Source organism: Pseudoliparis swirei, chromosome 1 (genome assembly GCF_029220125.1).
Source record: "Pseudoliparis swirei isolate HS2019 ecotype Mariana Trench chromosome 1, NWPU_hadal_v1, whole genome shotgun sequence".
Taxonomy (NCBI): Eukaryota; Metazoa; Chordata; class Actinopteri; order Perciformes; family Liparidae; genus Pseudoliparis; species Pseudoliparis swirei.
Window position 1 is genome coordinate 2,158,702 of NC_079388.1, and position 22,332 is coordinate 2,181,033.

General features: G+C 49.1%; 1 protein-coding gene across 4 annotated transcripts; it reads left to right on the forward strand.

The window, feature by feature from the left end:
- Positions 1-3,075: 3,075 nt before the first annotated feature.
- Positions 3,076-21,836, forward strand: daxx (death-domain associated protein). Of its 4 annotated transcripts, none has more exons than XM_056415179.1 (12): positions 3,076-4,356; positions 4,605-4,716; positions 5,925-6,186; positions 7,483-7,866; positions 9,343-9,474; positions 9,625-9,741; positions 16,091-16,322; positions 17,911-18,080; positions 18,260-18,413; positions 18,522-19,065; positions 19,379-19,490; positions 20,029-21,836. In XM_056415179.1, exons 3-12 carry the CDS (start codon positions 5,944-5,946, stop codon positions 20,086-20,088), a joined length of 2,148 nt encoding a protein of 715 aa, XP_056271154.1. In that variant the 5' UTR covers positions 3,076-4,356; positions 4,605-4,716; positions 5,925-5,943; the 3' UTR covers positions 20,089-21,836. The 4 variants fall into 4 exon arrangements, with proteins under 4 accessions (XP_056271154.1, XP_056271171.1, XP_056271178.1 ...); XM_056415196.1 differs by having other exon boundaries at positions 4,608-4,716; XM_056415203.1 differs by lacking the exon at positions 4,605-4,716.
- Positions 21,837-22,332: the final 496 nt, after the last annotated feature.

Below are 22,332 nucleotides of genomic sequence, written 5' to 3' on the forward strand. Positions count from 1 at the left end.
GGGTCAGGGACATGAGGGTCAGGGACATGGGGGTCAGAGACATGAGGGTCAGGAACATGAGGGTCAGAGACATGGGGGTCAGAGACATGAGGGTCAGGAACATGAGGGTCAGAGACATGAGGGTCAGAGACATGAGGGTCAGGAACATGAGGGTCAGAGACATGAGGACAGAGACATGAGGACAGAGACATGAGGGACAGGAACATGAGGGTCAGGAACATTAGGGTCAGAGACATGAGGGTCAGGAACATGAGGGTCAGAGACATGGGGGTCAGAGACATGGGGGTCAGGGACATGAGGGTCAGGGACATGAGGGTCAGAGACATGAGGTCAGAGACATGGGGTCAGAGACATGAGGGTCAGGAACATGAGGTCAGAGACATGGGGTCAGAGACATGAGGGTCAGAGACATGAGGGTCAGAGACATGAGGTCAGAGACATGAGGGTCAGAGACATGGGGGTCAGAGACATGAGGGTCAGAGACATGAGGGTCAGGGACATGAGGGTCAGAGACATGAGGGTCAGGGACATGAGGGTCAGAGACATGGGGGTCAGGGACATGAGGTCGGGGACATGAGGGTCAGGGACATGAGGGTCAGAGACATGAGGGTCAGGGACATGGGGTCAGAGACATGAGGGTCAGGGACATGAGGGTCAGAGACATGAGGGTCAGAGATATGAGGGGCAGAGACATGAGGGTCAGGACATGGGGTCAGAGGCATGAGGGTCAGAGACATGAGGATGAGGGACATGAGGGTCAGAGACATGGGGGTCAGGGACATGAGGGTCAGAGACATGAGGACAGAGACATGAGGACAGAGACATGAGGACAGAGACATGAGGACAGAGACATGAGGACAGAGACATGAGGTCAGAGACATGAGGGTCAGAGACATGAGGGTCAGGGACATGAGGGTCAGAGACATGAGGGTCAGAGACATGAGGGTCAGAGACATGAGGACAGAGACATGAGGGTCAGAGACATGAGGGTCAGAGACATGAGGGTCAGAGACATGAGGTCAGAGACACATGAGGTCAGAGACATGGGGGTCAGAGACATGAGGGTCAGGGACATGAGGGTCAGAGACATGGGGGTCAGGGACATGAGGGTCAGAGACATGAGGGTCAGGGACATGAGGGTCAGAGGCATGAGGGTCAGAGACATGAGGGTCAGGGACATGAGGGTCAGGGACATGAGGGTCAGGAACATGAGGGTCAGAGACATGAGGGTCAGAGACATGAGGGTCAGAGACATGAGGGTCAGAGACATGAGGGTCAGGAACATGAGGGTCAGAGACATGGGGGTCAGAGACATGAGGGTCAGGAACATGAGGGTCAGAGACATGAGGGTCAGAGACATGGGGGTCAGAGACATGAGGGTCAGAGACATGAGGGTCAGGAACATGAGGGTCAGAGACATGGGGGTCAGGGACATGGGGGTCAGAGACATGAGGGTCAGGGACATGAGGGTCAGAGACATGGGGGTCAGGGACATGAGGGTCAGAGACATGAGGGTCAGGGACATGAGGGTCAGAGACATGAGGGTCAGAGACATGAGGGTCAGGGACATGGGGGTCAAGGACATGAGGGTCAGAGACATGGGGGTCAGGGACATGAGGGTCAGAGACATGAGGGTCAGAGACATGAGGGTCAGGGACATGGGGGTCAGAGACATGGGGGTCAGGGACATGGGGTCAGAGACATGAGGGTCAGGGACATGAGGGTCAGAGACATGGGGGTCAGGGACATGAGGGTCAGAGACATGAGGGTCAGAGACATAAGGGTCAGGGACATGAGGGTCAGAGACATGGGGGTCAGGGACATGAGGGTCAGAGACATGGGGGTCAGGGACATGAGGGTCAGGGACATGAGGGTCAGAGACATGGGGGTCAGAGACATGAGGGTCAGGGACATGAGGGTCAGAGACATGGGGGTCAGGAACATGAGGGTGAGGGACATGAGGGTCAGAGACATGGGGGTCAGAGACATGAGGGTCAGGGACATGAGGGTCAGAGACATGGGGGTCAGGGACATGAGGGTGAGGGACATGAGGGTCAGAGACGTGAGGGACATGAGGGTCAGGGACATGAGGGTCAGGAACATGAGGGTCAGAGACATGAGGGTCAGAGACATGGGGGTCAGGGACATGGGGGTCAGAGACATGGGGGTCAGGGACATGGGGGTCAGGGACATGAGGGTCAGAGACATGAGGGTCAGAGACATGGGGGTCAGAGACATGGGGGTCAGGGACATGAGGGTCAGGGACATGAGGGTCAGGGACATGGGGGTCAGAGACATGAGGGTCAGAGACATGGGGGTCAGAGACATGAGGGTCAGAGACATGAGGGTCAGGGACATGGGGGTCAGAGACATGAGGGTCAGAGACATGGGGTCACAGACATGGGGGTCAGGAACATGGGGGTCAGAGACATGAGGGTCAGGGACATGGGGGTCACAGACATGGGGGTCAGGGACATGAGGGTCAGGAACATGGGGGTCAGAGACATGAGGGTCACAGACATGGGGGTCAGGAACATGGGGGTCAGAGACATGAGGGTCAGGGACATGGGGGTCACAGACATGGGGGTCAGGGACATGAGGGTCAGGGACATGAGGGTCACAGACATGGGGGTCAGGGACATGAGGGTCAGGAACATGGGGGTCAGAGACATGGGGGTCACAGACATGGGGGTCAGAGACATGGGGGTCAGGGACATGGGGGTCAGGGACATGGGGGTCAGGGACATGAGGGTCAGGGACATGAGGGTCACAGACATGAGGGTCAGGGACATGAGGGTCAGAGACATGAGGGTCAGAGACATGAGGGTCAGAGACATGAGGGTCAGAGACATGGGGGTCAGGGACATGAGGGTCACAGACATGGGGGTCAGAGACATGAGGGTCAGAGACATGAGAGTCAGGGACATGGGGGTCAGGGACATGAGGGTCAGGAACATGGGGGTCAGGAACATGGGGGTCACAGACATGGGGGTCAGGAACAGTGCCCATGGACTGGCATACCATTTTTAAAAAGGGGGACCGGAGAGTGTGCTCGAACTATGGTGGTATGATATCACACTACTCAGCCTCCCGGGGAAAGCTTATGCCAACCAGGGTGCTGGAGAGGAGGCTCCGACCATTGGTCCAACCTTCAAGACCAGCAGAGCGGATTTCCGTGGCCTCCGGCATTCACTGGGGTCAACGTTCCAACCCTCACCGATGGTCACGAACTTTGGGTAGTGACCGAAAGAACGAGGTTCCTCCGTAGGGTGGCCGGGCTCAGCCTTAGAGAGAGGGTAAGGAGCCCGGGCATCAGGAGGGAGCTTGGAGTCGAGCTGCGACTCCTTCGCGTCGAAAGGAGTCAGCTGAGGTGGTTCGGGCCTCCTGGACGCCTCCCTTTAGAGGTTTTACAGGCGTCCATCTGGGAGGAGACCCCGGGGAAGACCCAGGACACGCTGGAGGGACTACATCTCCCAGCTGGCCTGGGAACGCCTCGGGATCCCCCAGAGTGAGCGGGAACGTGTTGCAGGTGAGAGGGGAGTCTGGGTCAGCCCGCTTATGTTTTTACACAGATTTATTGATCAAATCAAATTTAGTTTTGTAATTTAAACTGTTTTGACCAAAACGAGTAAATAGATCAATTGTAATAAAGTCTCATTTCGTGAGAAAAGAGCCTGAAGATGTTGAATTCAGGGAATAAAAAGTATAAAATAAATACCCACAATAGTACACAATATTTCTGTACGTTGTCATGGTCACGGGGTATGCTGTCCCACTCACATTTACATAATTTCAAGCCCCTCACAGCCTCTCACACTCAATCATTGAACAGATGACGTCAGTAAGTCCCTGAGGGTTCAGGGGTTGAGGATCTAGGGGGATCTGGGATTGGGCCAACACGTCGATGGTACTCAACGGCGGCCCGTCAGCCAATGACGAACGACTTTACTGGCCGTCCGCCATCCACGAGCCAATCACAGCCGTTGGTGCTGGTGCGACTTTAGCGGGTACACTTTCGACCAGACTTGCGATTTCGAGTCAACGGCAGACCGAAGTTGATGAGCTTTGTTTTGGTCGAAAGAAAGTCTGTCGGATGAATACATCTGTTTTTTAGTAGTACCGTGGATTTGTTTGTCTAGTGACGTCGGCTTGTGTCCTAAACAACAACACGCCGGCTCTCCTTCCGGCTCGATTTTTCTTACTTCGCGCACTTAACGCCACTTGTCACAATGCTAACTAACTAGCTCGCTAATGCTAACCAACGTTAGCCGAACCGAACACAGCATTTAAATGGTGTATTGAGGCGACGTGCTATCTTTCCCCCCGCTGCCACGTCCAACGGCCTGTAAACAAGAGGTAAGGTGTGTGTGAGCGGGCTGTTTGTGTTGTGGGGCCAACGGGTATTTCTGAGTGATCGCTTTCTGTCTGTTGGCCGTCTGTAACCGAGCTAACCGTCCGCGCGTCATGCGTCCGTCGCGTCGCTGTTCTCGATCACTGCTGCTCGCCTGACTGTCATGAGTCACACACAACGCTGCGTTAACGAGTCCAGAGTCGTGGCTAAATTCACAAACGTGTGTCCTGTGTGTTGTACTGTGTGTGTGAAGTAGCCTATAGCTACACCTGTCGAGAGGAAAGGGAGGGAGAACCTCACACGGACTGGGACCGGTAACAGCAAGTCCGGAGCCCCTGAAGACTCGTCGTCAACACTCTGACGAGGCGAGTCACACAAGTTGTCTTTCTTTTGTTTCACGTCACAAACGCCAAAAACCCCCCTGCATGTCCCTTCTGGTTCTCCGTACTTGCCCCACACCGACCACTAAAGTTACTCTCCAAGTGGTCTCGCGCAGTTCCGTGTTTACAATGACGTGACCTCTGAGGAGACGAGAGGCATGCATTACTACATAGTGCTTAATAGAATAATTAGACCGGGTGGTCGCAGTTTTAACGTCGTCAAGTTGGCACTTGGTACTTTATTTTACTAAAATATTGAAATACTTGTATAAGTGTTTCCATTTAATGCTGCTTTATAATGCCTCTACATGTTGGAAGCCAATATTGTTCTTACTACTTCACTACATGTTATGATATATACCTTTATTTGTCCCACAGTGGGGACATTTCAAAAATCACAGCAGCGGTGCACATCAGAGCATCAAAATAAATATAAAACACAAAACTAAATACTAAATACTAATACTAAATATACAGGGGAAAAACAAAGTAAAGTGCTGAGTTTGCCAGGATCTCAGTCTTGGGCTTCTTTAGTTACCGGCTTATTTAGATTATTAATACAAAGTATACGTACATCACATATACAACACCCGCCTCACCCGCAAAGCGACCTCGATTGTGAGTGACCCCTGCCACCCCTCACACGGTCTCTTCAGCCTCCTGCCCTCTGGGAGGAGATACCGGAGCCTCCGGGCTCACACCGCCAGGCTGTCCAACAGCTTCATCCACCAGGCGGTCAGGAAGCTGAACTCTCTCCCCATCCTCCCACTCCGTCCTCTCTCAGACTCACATGTCTGAATGCTGCTAGCACAATTTATGTTGTCTATATGTTTACATGTTTTTTACTATTTTTGCACTTTATGTTGTCTATGCACTTTATGCTGTCTATATGTTTACATGTTTTTTACTATTTTTGCACTCTATGTTGTCTATATGTTGCACAATTCACTTTATGTTGGACAGAAGAGAAACGCAATTTCGATTTTCTGTATGTTTGCACATATGGAAAATTGACAAATAAAACTGACTTTGACTTTGACTTTGACGTCAGTCATCTGTTGTTAAACTCAACACGTTCCTCGCTGCATGTTTCATATTGCTTGATCCTCAACATCCTTGTGTTTATTTGACGTATCGTACCGTCAGTTGCCCTGATCGGCGTTCTCCGTGTTTTTATTGTTGTCTGAGAGCAGAAACCGACCGGCGTTTTGGATGGCCGTGGCTCCCGCTTCGATGGCCGATAAGATTATCGTCCTCGACGATGACGACGACGAAGAGGAGAGTCCTCGACCCTCCTGCTCTGCCTACGCCTCGCCCGCTCGTCAACAAGCCAAGAAGTTCTTTCCACTCCGAGCTCCGCAGCCCGCCCCCACCCACATCACCCAGTCGCCTTTTGCCTCCACCAAGAAGCACACGCATGTGCTGCAGGCGGAGAACCAGAGGCTGTTCACCGAGGTGAGCGCAGTCACGACTCGAGGTTTCATTGGCCATCTGTGTCCAGAGCCGTTGGAACTGTAGTGCAGGGCTCTCCGGGTCAACGGTTTAGAAATAACACGATAATAAGAGAGAAAAAATACAAAATCTAAAAGAATACACTATCCTGAAGGTGGTAATATGTACTAGAACAAGATACCTAGAGTTTTGGATACAGTATATTATGGTTCAGGGGCACAACTGACACAACATCTGTTCCCTCAGTGTGAATAACTGTTGGCTTTCTGCTATAACAGTGGTACAGCTCTAGACACGTATACATGTCCACTATGTTAGCCTTTAAGTGGGAGCTGTGTTTATGTCTCTTCTTGGTGATATTGTATGAATTGAGAAGGAATATACACGCTGGAGCGGAAACCTCCCTTTTCATTTCATTGATCTCTGTACCTCATGATATCTTTGTACTTCAATTCAGTTTATTTTGTATAGCTCAATATTACAAATTCACCTCAGAGGGCTTTACAATCTGTACACATAGACATCCCTGACCTTTGACCTCACTTCAGATCAGGAACAACTCCCAAAAAATAGAAAAAAACCTTTCAGGGGGGAAAAAGGGAAGAACCCTTCAGGAGAGAACAGAGGAGGATCGCTGTCCAGGATGGAGAGAACAATAGATGTCATGTGACCAGATGAACAATAGATGTCATGTGACCAGATGAACAATAGATGTCATGTGACCAGATGAACAATAGATGTCATGTGACCAGATGAACAATAGATGTCATGTGACCAGATGAACAATAGATGTCAGGTGACCAGATGAACAGTAGATGTCATGTGACCAGATGAACAATAGATGTCATGTGACCAGACGTTTGGAGACATGCAGCCTCCATTGTAACCATTGAGGATAAGTATGAATCCCAGAGAGTTGTAATCATATTGACACGTTGCATTTCTTTAAATTGTGTGTGAACTGGAACACACCTGAAGGACCAGGCGCTGCTGAACCTGTTCTCATTCACCTTTTTACACTTTGTAAAACTGACGGCATACGGAATGCGATCACGCATCAGACGCCAAAGGAAAGTCCTGCGGTGACTTGTTAACTCAAACACCTGTTGAGTCAGATGTTGTAAAACTGATTCTAATCACAGAACATGAGACCACCAGACATTTTGATGCCGTTATTAAAAATGAAGTAAGTTTCAAGCTCGCTTCCTTGTCTGGACGGCGGGGCTAAATGAAAGTATCTCCGTGTCCCTCCTCTGTCGCCTCCTCATCACTCGTGTGTCCTCCTCTCCTTCCTCCTAGTTCGTGGACCACTGCGCCACCATAACCCAGGACTGCCCAGAGGTGTTGGACTTCCTCCGAACCAAGCACGCCAAGTCCTCCCCGGAGTACCTCTCGTCCGTGGAGTTCAGGAACACCGTGGGCCGCTGTTTGACTCACACTCAGGCCAAGCGCTCCAAAGCCTACGTCTACATCAGTGAACTTTGCACGGCGCTCCGGCAGCACGCCGTGAAGCGGCGCCAGACCCTCACCAAGGTCGAGCCCGGCGCTTCTACCTCAGCATCAGGTTTCGCCCGGTGTAACTCCGACTTGCCCGAAGGGGAAGGCGCGGGTAACGGTCCGATGAACGAGGGCGACAATCAGCCGGAGGTGGAGAAGAAGGCAAAGAGGGCGTCCAAGAGACAGGTGAGTGAGGAACAGGTGGGGGTGGTGAGCGGGGTTTATTAGCCCTAAACGTCACTAACACGGTGCCTAAACGTCCTTCGTGGGTTCACGTTCATGTGTTTGATGAATCATGAACTAATATAATGATACTGTATACCAAATGAAATGGAACATTCTGACCTATGAACCTATGTACTCGATGGTTTTTTGGAGGATTAAAAGTTCTGTCGGTCTGATTTTTATTCCCAAAGGCTCTCGATTTAAAGGAGTGTTCTTCGGCTAAAATCATTTTGAGAATGTAATTATATATGCGCCAGTATTTCATGATGATCTGAGGGCACGGAGCAGTATTTTGGTTTATTTAGTGCAGGGGTGCTCAATACGTCGATCGCGACCTACCAGTCGATCGCGGCGTCGTATTGGTAGATCGCATGACATTAAAATAAATTGCCCCGCCCCCCTGTAATTTTCTCTATAACGCCAGATTACAGCAGAAGTAATTTAAGGTCCTTTTCTTTAAGACGTCTTTGTTCTTTTATTAAACTAAACGTCTGTTATTGATCGTCTCCACAGCAGCATGTCATTCTGTCTCTACGTGTCGCGTTAACACTTCTCGGCTCGCCGTCTCGCGCGGATCATTTTGACTTGGTCATTTTATAAGAAGCTCGCATGATGAAAACGTGTGAGCACCCCTGATTTAGTGCGTGTTGCTGCTGTGTGTGGATGTATTGAACACCATTAGTGATCTAAAAGTGAAATAAATAGTGTGTTACATAAGAAAAAGGCAATATCAAACACACACCAGCAACGCTCCAGTTGAAGTTTTGAGTGAACTGTTCGTACTAAAACCTCTAAATCAGTGAAGACTTGCAGAGAGACTGTTAACACGTTGTGTTGGATAGGAAAGCGTTCAGCTGCGCCATTTTAGGGAAATATGCATCCTGGAAATTGTGTTCCGTCATAAATAACTTTAAACCAGCAACACGTTTACTGCTATGTGAACAGCTGAACTTACCTTTACGTTAAACACTAACATGATGCACATAGCCCTCGTTGTGATGAACGGCTTGGGCTTCTGACCTTTTAAATAAAAATAGTTGAGACTAATAGTTAGAAATGTTCTGCGAAAAAGATCCGGTTAGAGGGCATAAAGGTACCGATGATAAACGAGGTTAATGAGGTCAAGGACATTGAGGTGGTGAATAAAGTTGTTATAAAAGGATGACGGTTAAACCACCTGACCGGGGTAAGTGTTTGTAAGGATGGGTTGGTCCATTCCTCCAGTTCTCTGCAGTAAAAGCGTTTGAGATGTTTTTATAATTGTTTTTAATGGACAGACGAAGATGTTCATGTTCATCAGGGTTGATTTGATGCTGTTCGTACCTCGTGACGGTGTCGAGAGAACCCATGAACCCATTCTTCTCTTGCCTTTCATCCCGACGTTCGGCCTGCTGCAGCCGTCTGGAACACGCCTAACCGCCACGCCTGTTCTCTCAGATCGCGTACCTGGAGAACCTGCTGAAGGTGTACAACGACGAGATCTCCCGCCTGCAGCAGACCGAGCTGAACATGGACGACATGGGAGCCGAGGACTCCATCTACATCCAGGAACACCGGCTGAAGCGCAAGGTGGGCCTGGCGTCTGATTGGGTCTGACGTCTGATTGGACCTGGCGTCTGATTGGGCCTGGGGCTCCACTGGTTATGAACCCCGTTGGGCCAGGGCGTGTGACCACTACTCACACCTCTTTGTGTCTGTCCTCCCCCTCGTTCCTCCCAGATGATGAAGATCTATGAGACGCTGTGTGAACTGAAGAACTGCAGCACGCTGACGGGCCGCGTCATCGAGCAGAGGCTCTCCTACACCGGCACTCGCTACCCGGAGATCAACAGGAAGGTGAGCGGCCGGCCGGTCCCGGAGAGCCACTGTGTGTTCTGGTGGTTTTATCTTCAGCCCGGCTCCCGGAGCAGATATTGGTCGTGACCTCTGACCCTCTCAGGCATATCTAAAGCTCCGGAGTATTTATTTAATTTGAGCTGACCCTCTAGCACTGACCCCAGGTTGGGCCGACCAGCTACCACGTTCCACCAGTGGCGTGCCGTGGGCCTGGGGCCTGGGCCTTCAGTGAGGTCCTACACAGTCCCACCCGAATTAATCCACCTCTCTTTACATCATTATGATGCCATAGTTAGACAGAGACGCAGGATAACCAGGCGTTGCGTCACCTTGAAATTGACATTTTTATTCAGAGAATTGCAGGGGAAGAGTACAATACAGTACAGTTCAACTAATAGGAAAGAACATAGTCGAGTGCAACAGAGTTATATTAATATTCTTCTTCTATCCATTTCTGGTCCACAAACTTTGAGCTTTAAGTCCAACTTTTTTTGACAGTGTGTTCACTAAACAGCGCATTGTCACCAGAGCAGTTTCACCGTGATGATGAAGATGAAAGTTCCTGTTTACCCAAACACATGACACAATAATGAGTCTTTTCAATATTTCCCTATTTTTCTTCACCTTTTCATTGTGCAGATCGGTTGCCCTGCGCGCTTGTTCGTTGATCTGTAGATCCGCTCCGTGTCCCCAAAAGTTTTCAAAGCACCGTTGCTTGTAGGTGCCGAGCCGTACTTTGGTGTCTCGTTGCTGCCTCGGTTAGACAACTCAAGTTTGCAAAGCCAGTGTGGCTCCCAACACCAAATCGATCACTTGCAACAGGCATTCCCAGCAGTCCGGTGTGCAGAGCGTCTCGGAGCCTGTGAGCCGTTGATATCGCTCGTAGTTGGAACTTTGAAAGTGGCGAACGAACCTCTTCCCCGCCTGTGACGGGCTTTGTAGCGTCGGCGTCGGTCTTAAAGTTCGTCTTGAGAATGCCGTTATAATTATATCCTCGACCAAATCCATATCTTCTCCTCCTTCCGCCATTGTGGGTTGAAAAAACAGCTTAGTAGTATGCAAATTAATTCGTTTATCAAATTCAGTTTCCTAGTTCTGAGGTTCTGCATATACCTGCCCATAGGCCCCGCCTCTCAATATTGGTAATCCAATCAAAAGACGTGCACGCCCTCCGCCTGCTCGCTGCTCCTGTGCCGGTTCCGGGGCCAGCTAGCTGGCCTTCAGGAGCCAACTCTAAAGCTGATTGGTTGACACGAAATTGTCATTCCCATTCACTTGAAGCTACCAGCGCCCGCAATGTTGATTCTGAAGGCCTAAGGGCAGATTTTAGCCCCCTGGCAACACACGATGGCTGAATATGATTGGATAAAAGATCTAACATAAAGACCAGCCCTCCAAATCTCAACCTGGGGCTGGAAGCAGTGCAACCAAGAGGAACGCTATGAAATGAAGAGTATAACTCTTATTCTGGGGAATAATTGAATACATATTTGTGGGAACATTTATTTAAAAAAATATATATATTCTGATGATGTTTAGGCCAGCAGAGAAGGCCTTGCTGGCCCTGACGGCCCACCACTGCGTTCCACTCATGTTGGCATGAACAGGGTTATTCCTGCTTCAGACAGATTTTATTACTATGACTCTTTATATTTAGGTCTTCAAAAACATCGAAAGCACAATAACACAACAGAACATTACAGAACCTCAAAATGAGCCGAGTTGAACTTTCGTACAGGGTTCCTATGCTCATGGAAAACCTGGAAAAGTCTGTGAATTTGTAAATGGTTATTTCTAAGCCTGGAAAAGTCCTGGAGAAGAAAAAAAATCCCAAAAGTTTTGAAAAAGTCCTGGAAATGTTTTATATTCATATGTTCAATTATGGAGAATTTTTATATAATTAATAGGCTTTTAAAATAATGACGCTCAAACTATAAGCCGGCAGAAGCTCTTTCATACTTAACTGAAAAAACATACATGTTTGTTATTTTCCTCAAGTCATTGTCTCTCATCAGGGCTCCAGACTGCGACCAAATGGTCGCATTATGCGCCTAAAATTAGACACAGTGCGAGTAAAATTTTCATCAACTCGCGCATGCGCGACCAGTAAATTAGCAGATTTCTTTTTTTTGTTATTAAATATTTTTGTTGCTTACAAACTTGTTCTACACTTCAGCCCACTACAGTTAGCGATAATGCCTGAATGACTGGTTTGCTAACCGACATTAACTCCAGAAGAAGAAGAAAGGAGACGAAAACCGTTAACAACAACACCGTTAACAACAAAACCGTTAACAACAAACCGTTAACAACAAAACCGTTAACAACAACACCGTTAACAACAACACCGTTAGCGTAGCCGAGGTGAGTTCTACCGCTGGGGATGAACACACACTCTCTGTGACCGAGCACAGTGTGAGGAGGGCTCTGTTGAGGGTGAACACCAGGAAAGCTGCAGGTCCAGATGGCATATCTGGGCGAGTACTGAAGACCTGTGCTAACCAGCTAGCTCCAGTGTTCACCACAATATTCAACCTCTCCCTGGCTGAGTCCGTGGTCCCCGCCTGCTTCAAGAGATCCACTATTGTCCCTGTGCCCAAGAATGCTTCTCCAGCATGTATGAATGACTACCGACCGGTGGCCCTCACCTCGGTGGTCATGAAATGCTTTGAGAGGCTGATAAAGGACTACATCTGCACCTTCCTCCCTTCCTCCATGGACCCGCTGCAGTTTGCTTATCGCCCAAACAGATCCACGGATGATGCTGTCTCCCAGGTACTGCACACCACACTCTCTCATCTGGACAGCCAGAGGGGGGGGCTATGTGAGACTGCTGTTCATTGATTATAGTTCAGCTTTCAACACCATAGTCCCCTCCAGACTGGCCGGCAAGCTGATTGAGCTGGGACTGAACACCCGTCTGTGTGCCTGGATCCTGGACTTCCTGTCCGCCAGGCCACAGGTGGTCAGGGTGGGCAGACACACCTCAAATCCTCACCCTGAACACAGGATCCCCCAGGGTTGCGTCCTCAGCCCCTACTGTACTCCCTGTACACACATGACTGTGTGGCCAGGTTCAGCTCAACACCATCATCAAGTTTGCGGATGACACAGTGGTGGTGGGCCTGATCTCCGACAACGACGAGAAGGCCTACCTGGAGGAAGTTGCTGATCTGTCACTCTGGTGCCAGGACAACAGCCTCATCATGAATGTCACCAAAACTAAGGAGCTGATTGTGGACTTTAGGAGGGTACAACAACAGAGGACGTACTCACCACTGGGGATTAACGGGACTACTGTGGAGAGGGTGAGCGGGTATAAATACCTGGGAGTCCACATCACCGAGGATCTGACATGGTCAACAAACACAGACACTCTGGTGAGAAAGGCAAGGCAGCGCCTCTACCACCTCAGGCAGCTGAGGAAATTTAAAGTTTCCCAGAGGATCCTTCAGTCCTTCTACTCTGGAGCTGTAGAGAGCGTCCTGACAGGAAGCATCACAGCCTGGTTTGGCAACTGCTCCGCTCAGGACAGGAAGGCTCTGCAGAGAGTAGTGCGTTCGGCTGAACGCACTATTGAACTACACTCCCACCCTGCAGGACTTGTACACCAGGAGGTGCAGAACCAGAGCCGGCAGGATCATGAAGGATCCTCACCACCCCAACAACAGACTGTTTCAGCTGCTGCGGTCAGGCAGGCGCCTCCGTAGTCACGCTGCAAGAACAGAGAGACTGAGACGGAGTTTCTTTCCTCAGGCCATCAGGACTGTGAACTCCGACCTCACCAGGACCCCCACATAGACCCACACAACTGCCCCTCTTAGGCACACACACACACACACACACACACACACACACACTTACTGTAAATATTGTGTTGTTTTTTATTGTAAATAGTGTGTACTTGTTGCCCTTGCACATTCCTGCTGAGCATTGCCACTTTCATTTCACTGCACACCCTGTGTGTGTATGTGACAAATAAAACATCTTGAATCTTGAATCTTGAAACCGAAGAAGAAGGCAGGCCTGTGTGTGTGTGGGGGGGGGGGGGGGGGCTAATGTGTGAAAAGAGGCGCACCGCAACGGAGACGCAACGAGGCGGGGCAGAGTGAGAGGTCAGAGGGGATCCTCACCACCGAGCGGCGTCCCCGTCCCCCGAGTTGAATCTCTGGGTCAACTCAGCCGACTCTCACATGTCTGCCCCTATAGACTGATGCTCACGGTAAACACATTCGATCGGGAGCGCGCGAGGATTTTGATAAAGTTAGCGGAAGGATTTAAGTGACAACATCCGGTTTTGCAAAGTTAGCGGAAAGAACCACGTGAAACAACATCCGTTTATCAAAATAAGATGTCGACAAATCATACACGAACATATAAAAGTAAACAATGAACTGATGTATCTTTATAGATCATTTCTGAGATTTAGCTTAAATTATGCTAACATTTTTACTGGACCAAGGAAGAGTTTATAAAAATTAGTCAGACTTTTGTATGTTAAGAAAAGTCCTGTATATAGATTTCCCAAGAGTTCCAGGAAATGAATAATGCAGATGTGTTCCATACATATCTGAAATCTACAATAGCAATCAAACAATTTTAATGTATCAATTAGGACATTTTCAAAGTAAAGTCCTAAATGTTTAAAGAAATCGGTAATTTCTTTAATGTTTGAGTTGCTTTATATATGTATTTCCTCAGTCCTAGGCAATAATGCTACACAATAAATAGAATGCTTCAATCGACTCGGTGATCGGTATTATCGGTGATCGGCAGATACTGATTTCAGTGATCGGTGATCGGCACCAAAAACCTGATCGGTGCATCTCTAATCATAACATCATCAAACCCTAGATGGTATTGAAAAGAGAACGTGCTGCATAGTAATATTTATTTTTGATTCTGTTTCCTAAAAGAAACAGCTTTCTATGAATGCATTCAATCAATGGGTGGGGGGTGGTGAGAGTGTGCTCACCCGTGTGCACGCATCACGGCAGAACTTCGATGTCGGCGCGCGCATCGCTCTGTCACGCGAGCCGAGAATTGTTGACGGGGGGGGGGGGGTAGACGAAAATTACAGAGTGGCGGGTGGAGATTTTAACCTGTTATAATGGTAGGGGAAACACTGGAGTTGATAAGCGTGTCTTCTTGTCTGATCAATACACAACTGAGGTGCGTGAATGGACAGAGTGGCCAGCTGCTGATCACTCACTCAACAGTTCGACCTGCACGAACAGACGGTGCGCGCGTAGCGCGGCAACATTTTTTTTGGGGAGCACCGAAGACCCATTTTGACCCAGGAAAAACCCTGTGTGCGCCCCTAAATGTTCTGCTTGCGCCCCTAAAATTTTAAGTTAGGGGCCACTGTGCTCCTAGTAAAAAAAGTTAGTCTGGAGCCCTGCTCATTCATGAGTCATTTAAGGTTATTTACTGTATGCTTTAGAATCCTCATTGTTAGATTAAATACAACATCTTCTCACTTTTTCATGTTATACACTGAGATTTCACAAAATGTTTGGTCATGGACATTTGGTTGGAAGTCCTGGAACCTTGTTTACATTCATCATATCAATAGTTCCACATGTCAAAACCTCCCAGAGGAGCAAAGTGACATGAGGACGTGAGGTCCCGATCTCACCAGACGCCTCTCAACAACGCATCGCGAGCAAAACCGTTGATTCCCTACGGCGCCGCGCCCTTTAGACGCGTCTTTTAAACGGCGCGCGGCGCGTTTTTCAGGCGCGGTTAAAAGTTAAAATATACTCAACTTTAAGCGCGAGGCGCATACCGCTCATCAATGTCACACTCAGCCAAGGCAGCCAATAGGATCAAGCAGGAGGCCCAAGGCAGCCAATAGGATCAAGCGAGAGGCCCAAGGCAGCCAATAGGATCAAGCAGGAGGCCCAAGGCAGCCAATAGGATCAAGCGAGAGGCCCAAGGCAGCCAATAGGATCAAGCGAGAGGCCCAAGGCAGCCAATAGGATCAAGCAGGAGGCCCAAGGCAGCCAATAGGATCAAGCAGGAGGCCCAAGGCAGCCAATAGGATCAAGCAGGAGGCCCAAGGCAGCCAATAGGATCAAGCGAGGCTTTCCTTCCTGTTTTCCCGGCTGAGAACCTCATATTAGCGTTATTTAATAACGAAGAGCTTTATAATTCTAAATCTAAACACGACTCAAACTGACTCCTGCTCGGTCGGAAGTAAAACTGAAAGCCTCGCCATCGAGACACAATTGGCGGAATAGATGTTGGTCTCGTCTGGTGTGATCGCGCCCTACGTGTGTCGCCGGGCCACGGCCGGGTGATGTTGGGGGAACCGCTTCATCCCTCCCCCTCCTTCCCCTCCGGTCAGATCGAGCGGTACATCAACAGCCCCGAGGCGCACCAGAACCCTCCGGACTACCAGGACATCCACCACCAGGTGCTGCGCGCCAACGAGCGCCACAACCTGTGCCTGAGCGCGAGGCAGCTGTCCCAGATCGCCCAGGAGGTCTTCACGGAGACCGGCAGCAGCCTGCAGGAGCGGCGCCACCAGGACCTGGTCTACAACTTCGGCTCGCGCCTCACCGACAACTACAAGACCGGTAAGGCTTCTGGTCACGTGACTCTGGGAACGAATCGCTCTGAACGGAACACAAAGGTCACAGGGTCACGACACCAACAGTAGGACTTCGATACGACACGTGCCATAAATATCATGATACCCGACACTTACCATACGATACCACAAACACGACACTGGTATATTGATGTTTAATAGTGATAAGTAAATCCTCTGTATTGATCCTGCCCAGCTCTTTTAATATTAATGTAACATGTGGTCTATAAAGAGCACCCTTTAATACACCGCATCGACTAGATAAAACAAAGTATTACATCTTAACCCTCCTGTTAACTTCACATTTACTAACATATTTTACCCTCGGAGTCAATTTGACCCCAGCAATTAAAACCTCCAGAAAATTATTAGAATTAATATTGCTTCCCAAGTTTAAGTGTGAGGTACTTTATGTTTGTTTGTCGACTACCTAAATAGCCCTTTAAATAAATAAAAAAGTTGATATTTCTTATATGTTTGACAGTGAAAAACAGCCTGGGGTCAAATTGACCCGAAAGAACACTGACATTAAACATTGAATGGGGTCAAATGGACCCTAAAGGTAACAGGAGGGTTAAACAAGCCGCCTCTGATTTAGCATTACCTGACCGCCTCTCAGGAAGCCCCGCCCCCTTGCAGTCGATGCGTGCTGACAGCAGGACAGTGAGGGTGACATTCTAATGAAGTGTGAAGACTAGAAATATGCAAACTCGTATGTTTTTTAACGTACGGGTACCGCGGGACCTTCTCAGTACCGATACACCGAGCAGCACGAGCTGGTTCTGAACACTGATCATCATAAAAACAACTTTTATTGTCTGGTTTGAAGAAACCTTGAAGGGCGATCCCACCTCAACACGCCGGTGTCCTGTGCAGCTCTTGCAGCGGTTGTGTTGACGCTCTTTTGGTCTGTTAGTGAAACCAAAAAGATGAACGAAGGACCAGAGCGGCCCCAGCTCCTCGTTCACAGCGCCGTGCTCCTCCAGTCTTCCTTCAAGTGCAATTCCTTCCACCCTTGTTCCTAAAACATGGACTTTCCTCCCAAGTCATTGGCGTGAAGAAACGTTTGGACACTTTCTGTTTGTTTCAAGTAAAACTAGGGCTGTGAAACGATTACAATTTTTAATCAAATTAATTACAGGTTTCTGTGGATTAATCATGATTAATCACATATTACCGATATTCTCGGTATATTTTTGTGAGAACATAAAGATTTATGACAAAAGACGGATATATACATTTATACACAGGGGTGCACATAACTTTCTCAGTGAGTTGCTCAGGTGAGTACCGGGAGATGGTGTTTGGTACTCACGCCATTTGTAACGTCAGCTTTTGTGACGTCCACCTACGGGGGGGGGAGGGGGTGCTAGTGAGAGTGTGCTCACCAGTGTGCGCGCTTTCATTGTTCTAAGTTACTTGGAGGCCTCCCTGTCTTTTAAGAACTACCATGCCTTAGCATTTTACTCGGTTGAAGACGACTCCAGGGCCACTGGTGCAAAACCTCTTATTCGACTCTTCACTTATTGTCCATGCCCTCATCCATCCCTTCTCCCCCCCTCCCCACCCTAAAGCCACCGACCCGGCCCTGGCCGACCCTTCACTGCTGCGGCAGCTCCGGCAGAACAGAGAAGTGGCTCTGGCCCGCCTCAAGGAGGTCGTCACCACCTACGCCGTCCGACAGGAGGACATGGAGGAGGAGGACCGGGCCCGGCGGCTGGACAGAGACAGCCGGGACAAGGAGGTACGAGGAGCCGTGTTCCTGGGACGGTTCACCCCGATCATAAATATGATGACCTGCAGACGGAACTCGACATCAGAGCAGGAGATTCTGATGCGGAGGACCGGCTTCTGCTTTCATCCCGTCTTCCCCGTTTCTCCCTCTCTCTCCGTCTCCTCACACTTCTTATCGCCCCTTTTCAGACACACAAAGCAGAAAATGGAGAAGGGCACAAAGTGGTGAACGGCGTGGCCCCGGTGGAGGAGGAGGGGGAGGAGGAGGAGGAGGAGGATGATGAATCGTCAGACCCAGACATTGAGGAGGAGATCGAGGCGAGCACCCAGCAAGATGGACCCGGTACCTCCAGCTTCCCGCTGCTTTCACACAGCATATTTTGCTTTAGTTTTTGGAGTAATTCTCTCTGAAGAGGAGTCGCTCATTGCATTAACTTCCCTTTTGTTGTAGACGGTGACGAGGACGCCGACGCCAACGAGGCGGAGCCGGCGTGTGGCGCTGCCAACGCGGGGGACCCCGCCGATCAGCTGGCAGCCGGGGCTTCCGCAGGGGAGGAGGAGGAATGCGCGAGGGATGAAGAGGAGGAGCCCGCCAGTGGACTCAGTCCTCTGTCTGATGAAAGCAAGCCCCGAATCTCCCCGCCGTCCGACCTCCCCTCCCCGAGGCAGAGCCCCAGCCAATCGGAGCCGGCGTGGGCCGACGCCCCGCCGCCGCTGTCCAACGGTAACCACGCGGGCCTGGAGGAGCCCAACCGCGTGTCTGCGGTGCCGGTCAGCACCAGCAACGTCGCCAAGGCCCCCGGGGCCGTCTCCCCGGCGACGGCCAACGGGGGGGGGGCTCTGCCCGCGGTCGGCGTGGAAAGTTGCGACACGCAGACGACGAACGGCACGTCGCCGCCGCCCAGCCTCCGGACCTCGAGGAAGAGGAAGAGGGAGAGGGAGGACGTGATGTCAGAGAACTCCCGGAACAACAAGCACATACTCATCCACGACAGGTAAGGAAAGGTATTCCTAGCTATGAATCTGTTGAAGGACACTTCCCGTGCCTCTGGGGGTTCTGGACTCAAGCCGGTCGGGTCATGAACCACAGAACCTCCTGAGGAGCATCCACCGGCCACACAGCTGCTTCAGTTCCCCCACACGATGGATCTTTTTAGTCCGCATGTTTAGCATCAACACCTCCTGAGAGGAGGAGGAGATGAAGTCAGTCTGGCATTCATCAGACAGCAGTACAGCACGAGCGAGTTACTAATAATACTGTTGCTCTGGATTCATTGATCTGTGTGTGACCCTTGTGTTCTGCCTCAGTGAGGCGGACATCCCTCTGGACATGGGCGTGTTCAGCTGCAGCTCTCCGCAGCGGGCCGAGTCCCACCAGGTCAGCAGCTCCCAGTCGACGCCGCCGCCCAAGAAGAACAAGGTGGACCCCTTTGTCTCTTTCATAAACGTTATGTCATCACGTGGTTCTTCATCGTGTTTCTCATCCTTTAAGGGCACATCAACTACATCAGTTTGTTTTGTTTTGACTGATTTGTCTTTTTACCTCAAATGACAAATTCCCCCCCAAAAAAAAGTATTCAAAGAAGAACCAGTCAGTTTAAACTGACTTTCTCTCAGATGTAATGTTCCTGTATTCTTCAAACAAACAAGTAAGCCCTCTGAGGCACTTTTGTAATTTGTGATATTGGGCGATACAAAATAAACTGAATTGAGTTTAATTGAATTGAAGAACGTATGAGCAACACGGCTCCAGCCAATGACATTCAAATTAAGAATAACATGAATGACCTTGAGAGAATCTTTTAGAAATATAATTTCCATAAATATCGGATTCAAGAATTTATTTATTTAAGTTAGATTTCCTTTAAACCAAGAAAGGAGCGCCATGAGCCCCGAGCCGTGATCCCTGATCCATGATCCGTGATCCCACTGTGTTCACGGGCTGTGTTTGTTTCCAGGTCAACGTGGCCACGCAGTGTGACCCGGATGAGGTCATCGTGCTGTCAGACTCCGAGTGACCTTTGACCTCGCCGTGCCGCAGCATTGGTCCACAGCCGTGTGGTCGGTCACTGTTCCCCCTGGAAGGTGCATTTTAAGCACCGCCGGCGTTCAGCGAGAGGAAAACGGCCGCTGAGTCCGTGGTACCAAACAGACAATATCAGGTTCACCCGACACACAGCCAACCGTCACCACGGAGACGACCATGAACTGAGAACTCGATGACGGAACCAAACAGAAGAGTGTTTTTGTAAAAGACTTGAATAAAAAGAATTTAAACCTGACATTGAAATAGCGCTGTTTGACCAGGACACGGTTTTGTTTTGGGGGGGGAAATCATGAAGTCCTCGTGTTCCGCTGCGAGCGCCGCAGAGAGCACGGCGCCGTCCTCACACCAGAGAGGCGGCGGCCTCGGTGAAGACGGCCCGGTGGGAATCCATCGGTCCACGCAGCCAGACCGCTGTCGCCGTGTTTCCTGCCGCGCGGTGCATCCAACGGAACGACGAGAACTTTTGTTTGAGGGATTTCGGTAAGAGACCAGTGCCTGGAAATATGGAGGCGTGGCCTGATGGGGGGGGGGGGGGGCACTCAACTGGTGCAGGCTTCACTGCCAGTTTGTTTACATTTTTATATCTCAATCGTGTTTTCCTTTCATGAAGCAAGTAGTGGGCTGTATGCGATGACTTTTGAGTGCTATTCTGTTACTTGCTATATTTATGCCGTGCGTTGACGGCCAGGAGCGCTTTGCTTTGTGGTTTGATAAGAGAACAATTTAAAGATTTTATGCTTGTTTTTTTCCTCTCCAAACACTTTTTATTTTTAGGTTTGTAATAAAGTAAGTTTTTTAAAAATTCAGACCAATGTCTGCAATAGTTTCCGGGTAGTTCTTGGTTTAAATGTCCCTGCATCCTTCTGATGAGCCGGGACTCGTGTGACTCACACACACATGACCTGCTGCGCCACCCCACGTGTGTGTTCATCCTCAGCTGAAAATAGTCCCAAACTGATGCACTTTTTGCTCGTCGAGTAATGTTTGCATCGTGAACCCTCCGGTGTCGAGGCGTTTGGGGAAAGAGGAGCTAATGGAGCCGAGAGCGGGCCGTGAAGGGAGTGAGAGTGACACGAAGAGAAAGATGTGACGTTCAGATTGAAGAGATTCTTGAGTTGAGTTCCACCGCGATGACACTGATGAATTCAACTACAATAACTGCATCTATCCACCCGGTCCCCACAGTTTACGAACCCACCACGCGAGCATCTGTCTGAATCCGTAGATTTGTTTATTTGAGATACACCAGGACGAGTTATGGATCCTAAACTCCTGAGTCTTGGTCTGAAGGACATTTTATTCTGATGCTTTCCTGCAGAAAGTCATTTGTTTGCGCAGCTTCTCCATCTGTGTCCTGTCCCCCCCCCCCGGTCCAGACACTGGTCTTCAGACCATCGAGCATCACAGTCCCTGCTGTGTTTAAAATACTGTTGTTTCTGTCAGAGCTCCGTTCCTGTGGCCTCTCTCGCTGAGGGGTTGTTTTTCATCCAACAATCCTCCTGTGTGTTTTTTTCCAGCTGTTTTCTTCCCACACAGGTGAAACAACATTTTGGGTCTTTTCAGACTCCATCGAATGTAGAACCTGGAATACAGTTGTCATAGCGACGATCTATAGGGCCTCATTTATGCAGCGGAGTGATCCATAAAAAAACTGTGATTTCTTTTATTTGTCTTTATTTTTCATTTTTGATAAATAAATGATACTTTTTTATAAATATATATATATACGCTGCTTTTGTGTTGCTTTTCTTTGTTTAGATTTTAACTTGTGTCTTGTAACATGAATATACAAAAAGTATTGAATACATTTGCACAGTATAAAAACAATGTATTCTGCGAAGGCTGCAGCGGAATATTTGTGTTAATTGGCAAAGTAAGTTAAACATAATACAATTGATATCCTCACAGATCAAACGCAAGTTTCAACCTGCACTTGTAGTTCTAGCTATAGCTCCACTGATCCTGGCTTTACTAGTTAATCTGGCATCAGCATTGATGTGACTGATCGACAAAACACACACATTATTTATTAAAGTTACTGGTTCAAGGCAACTCCAAGCAATCCCAATGTTACACCATGCAAATATCCTTATATATATATAAGGATATGTATATATATATATACTTATTATATATATATGTCTAATATATATATCTTATAAATGTATTATATATTTATAATATATATTTTATATATAATTATAATATATATATA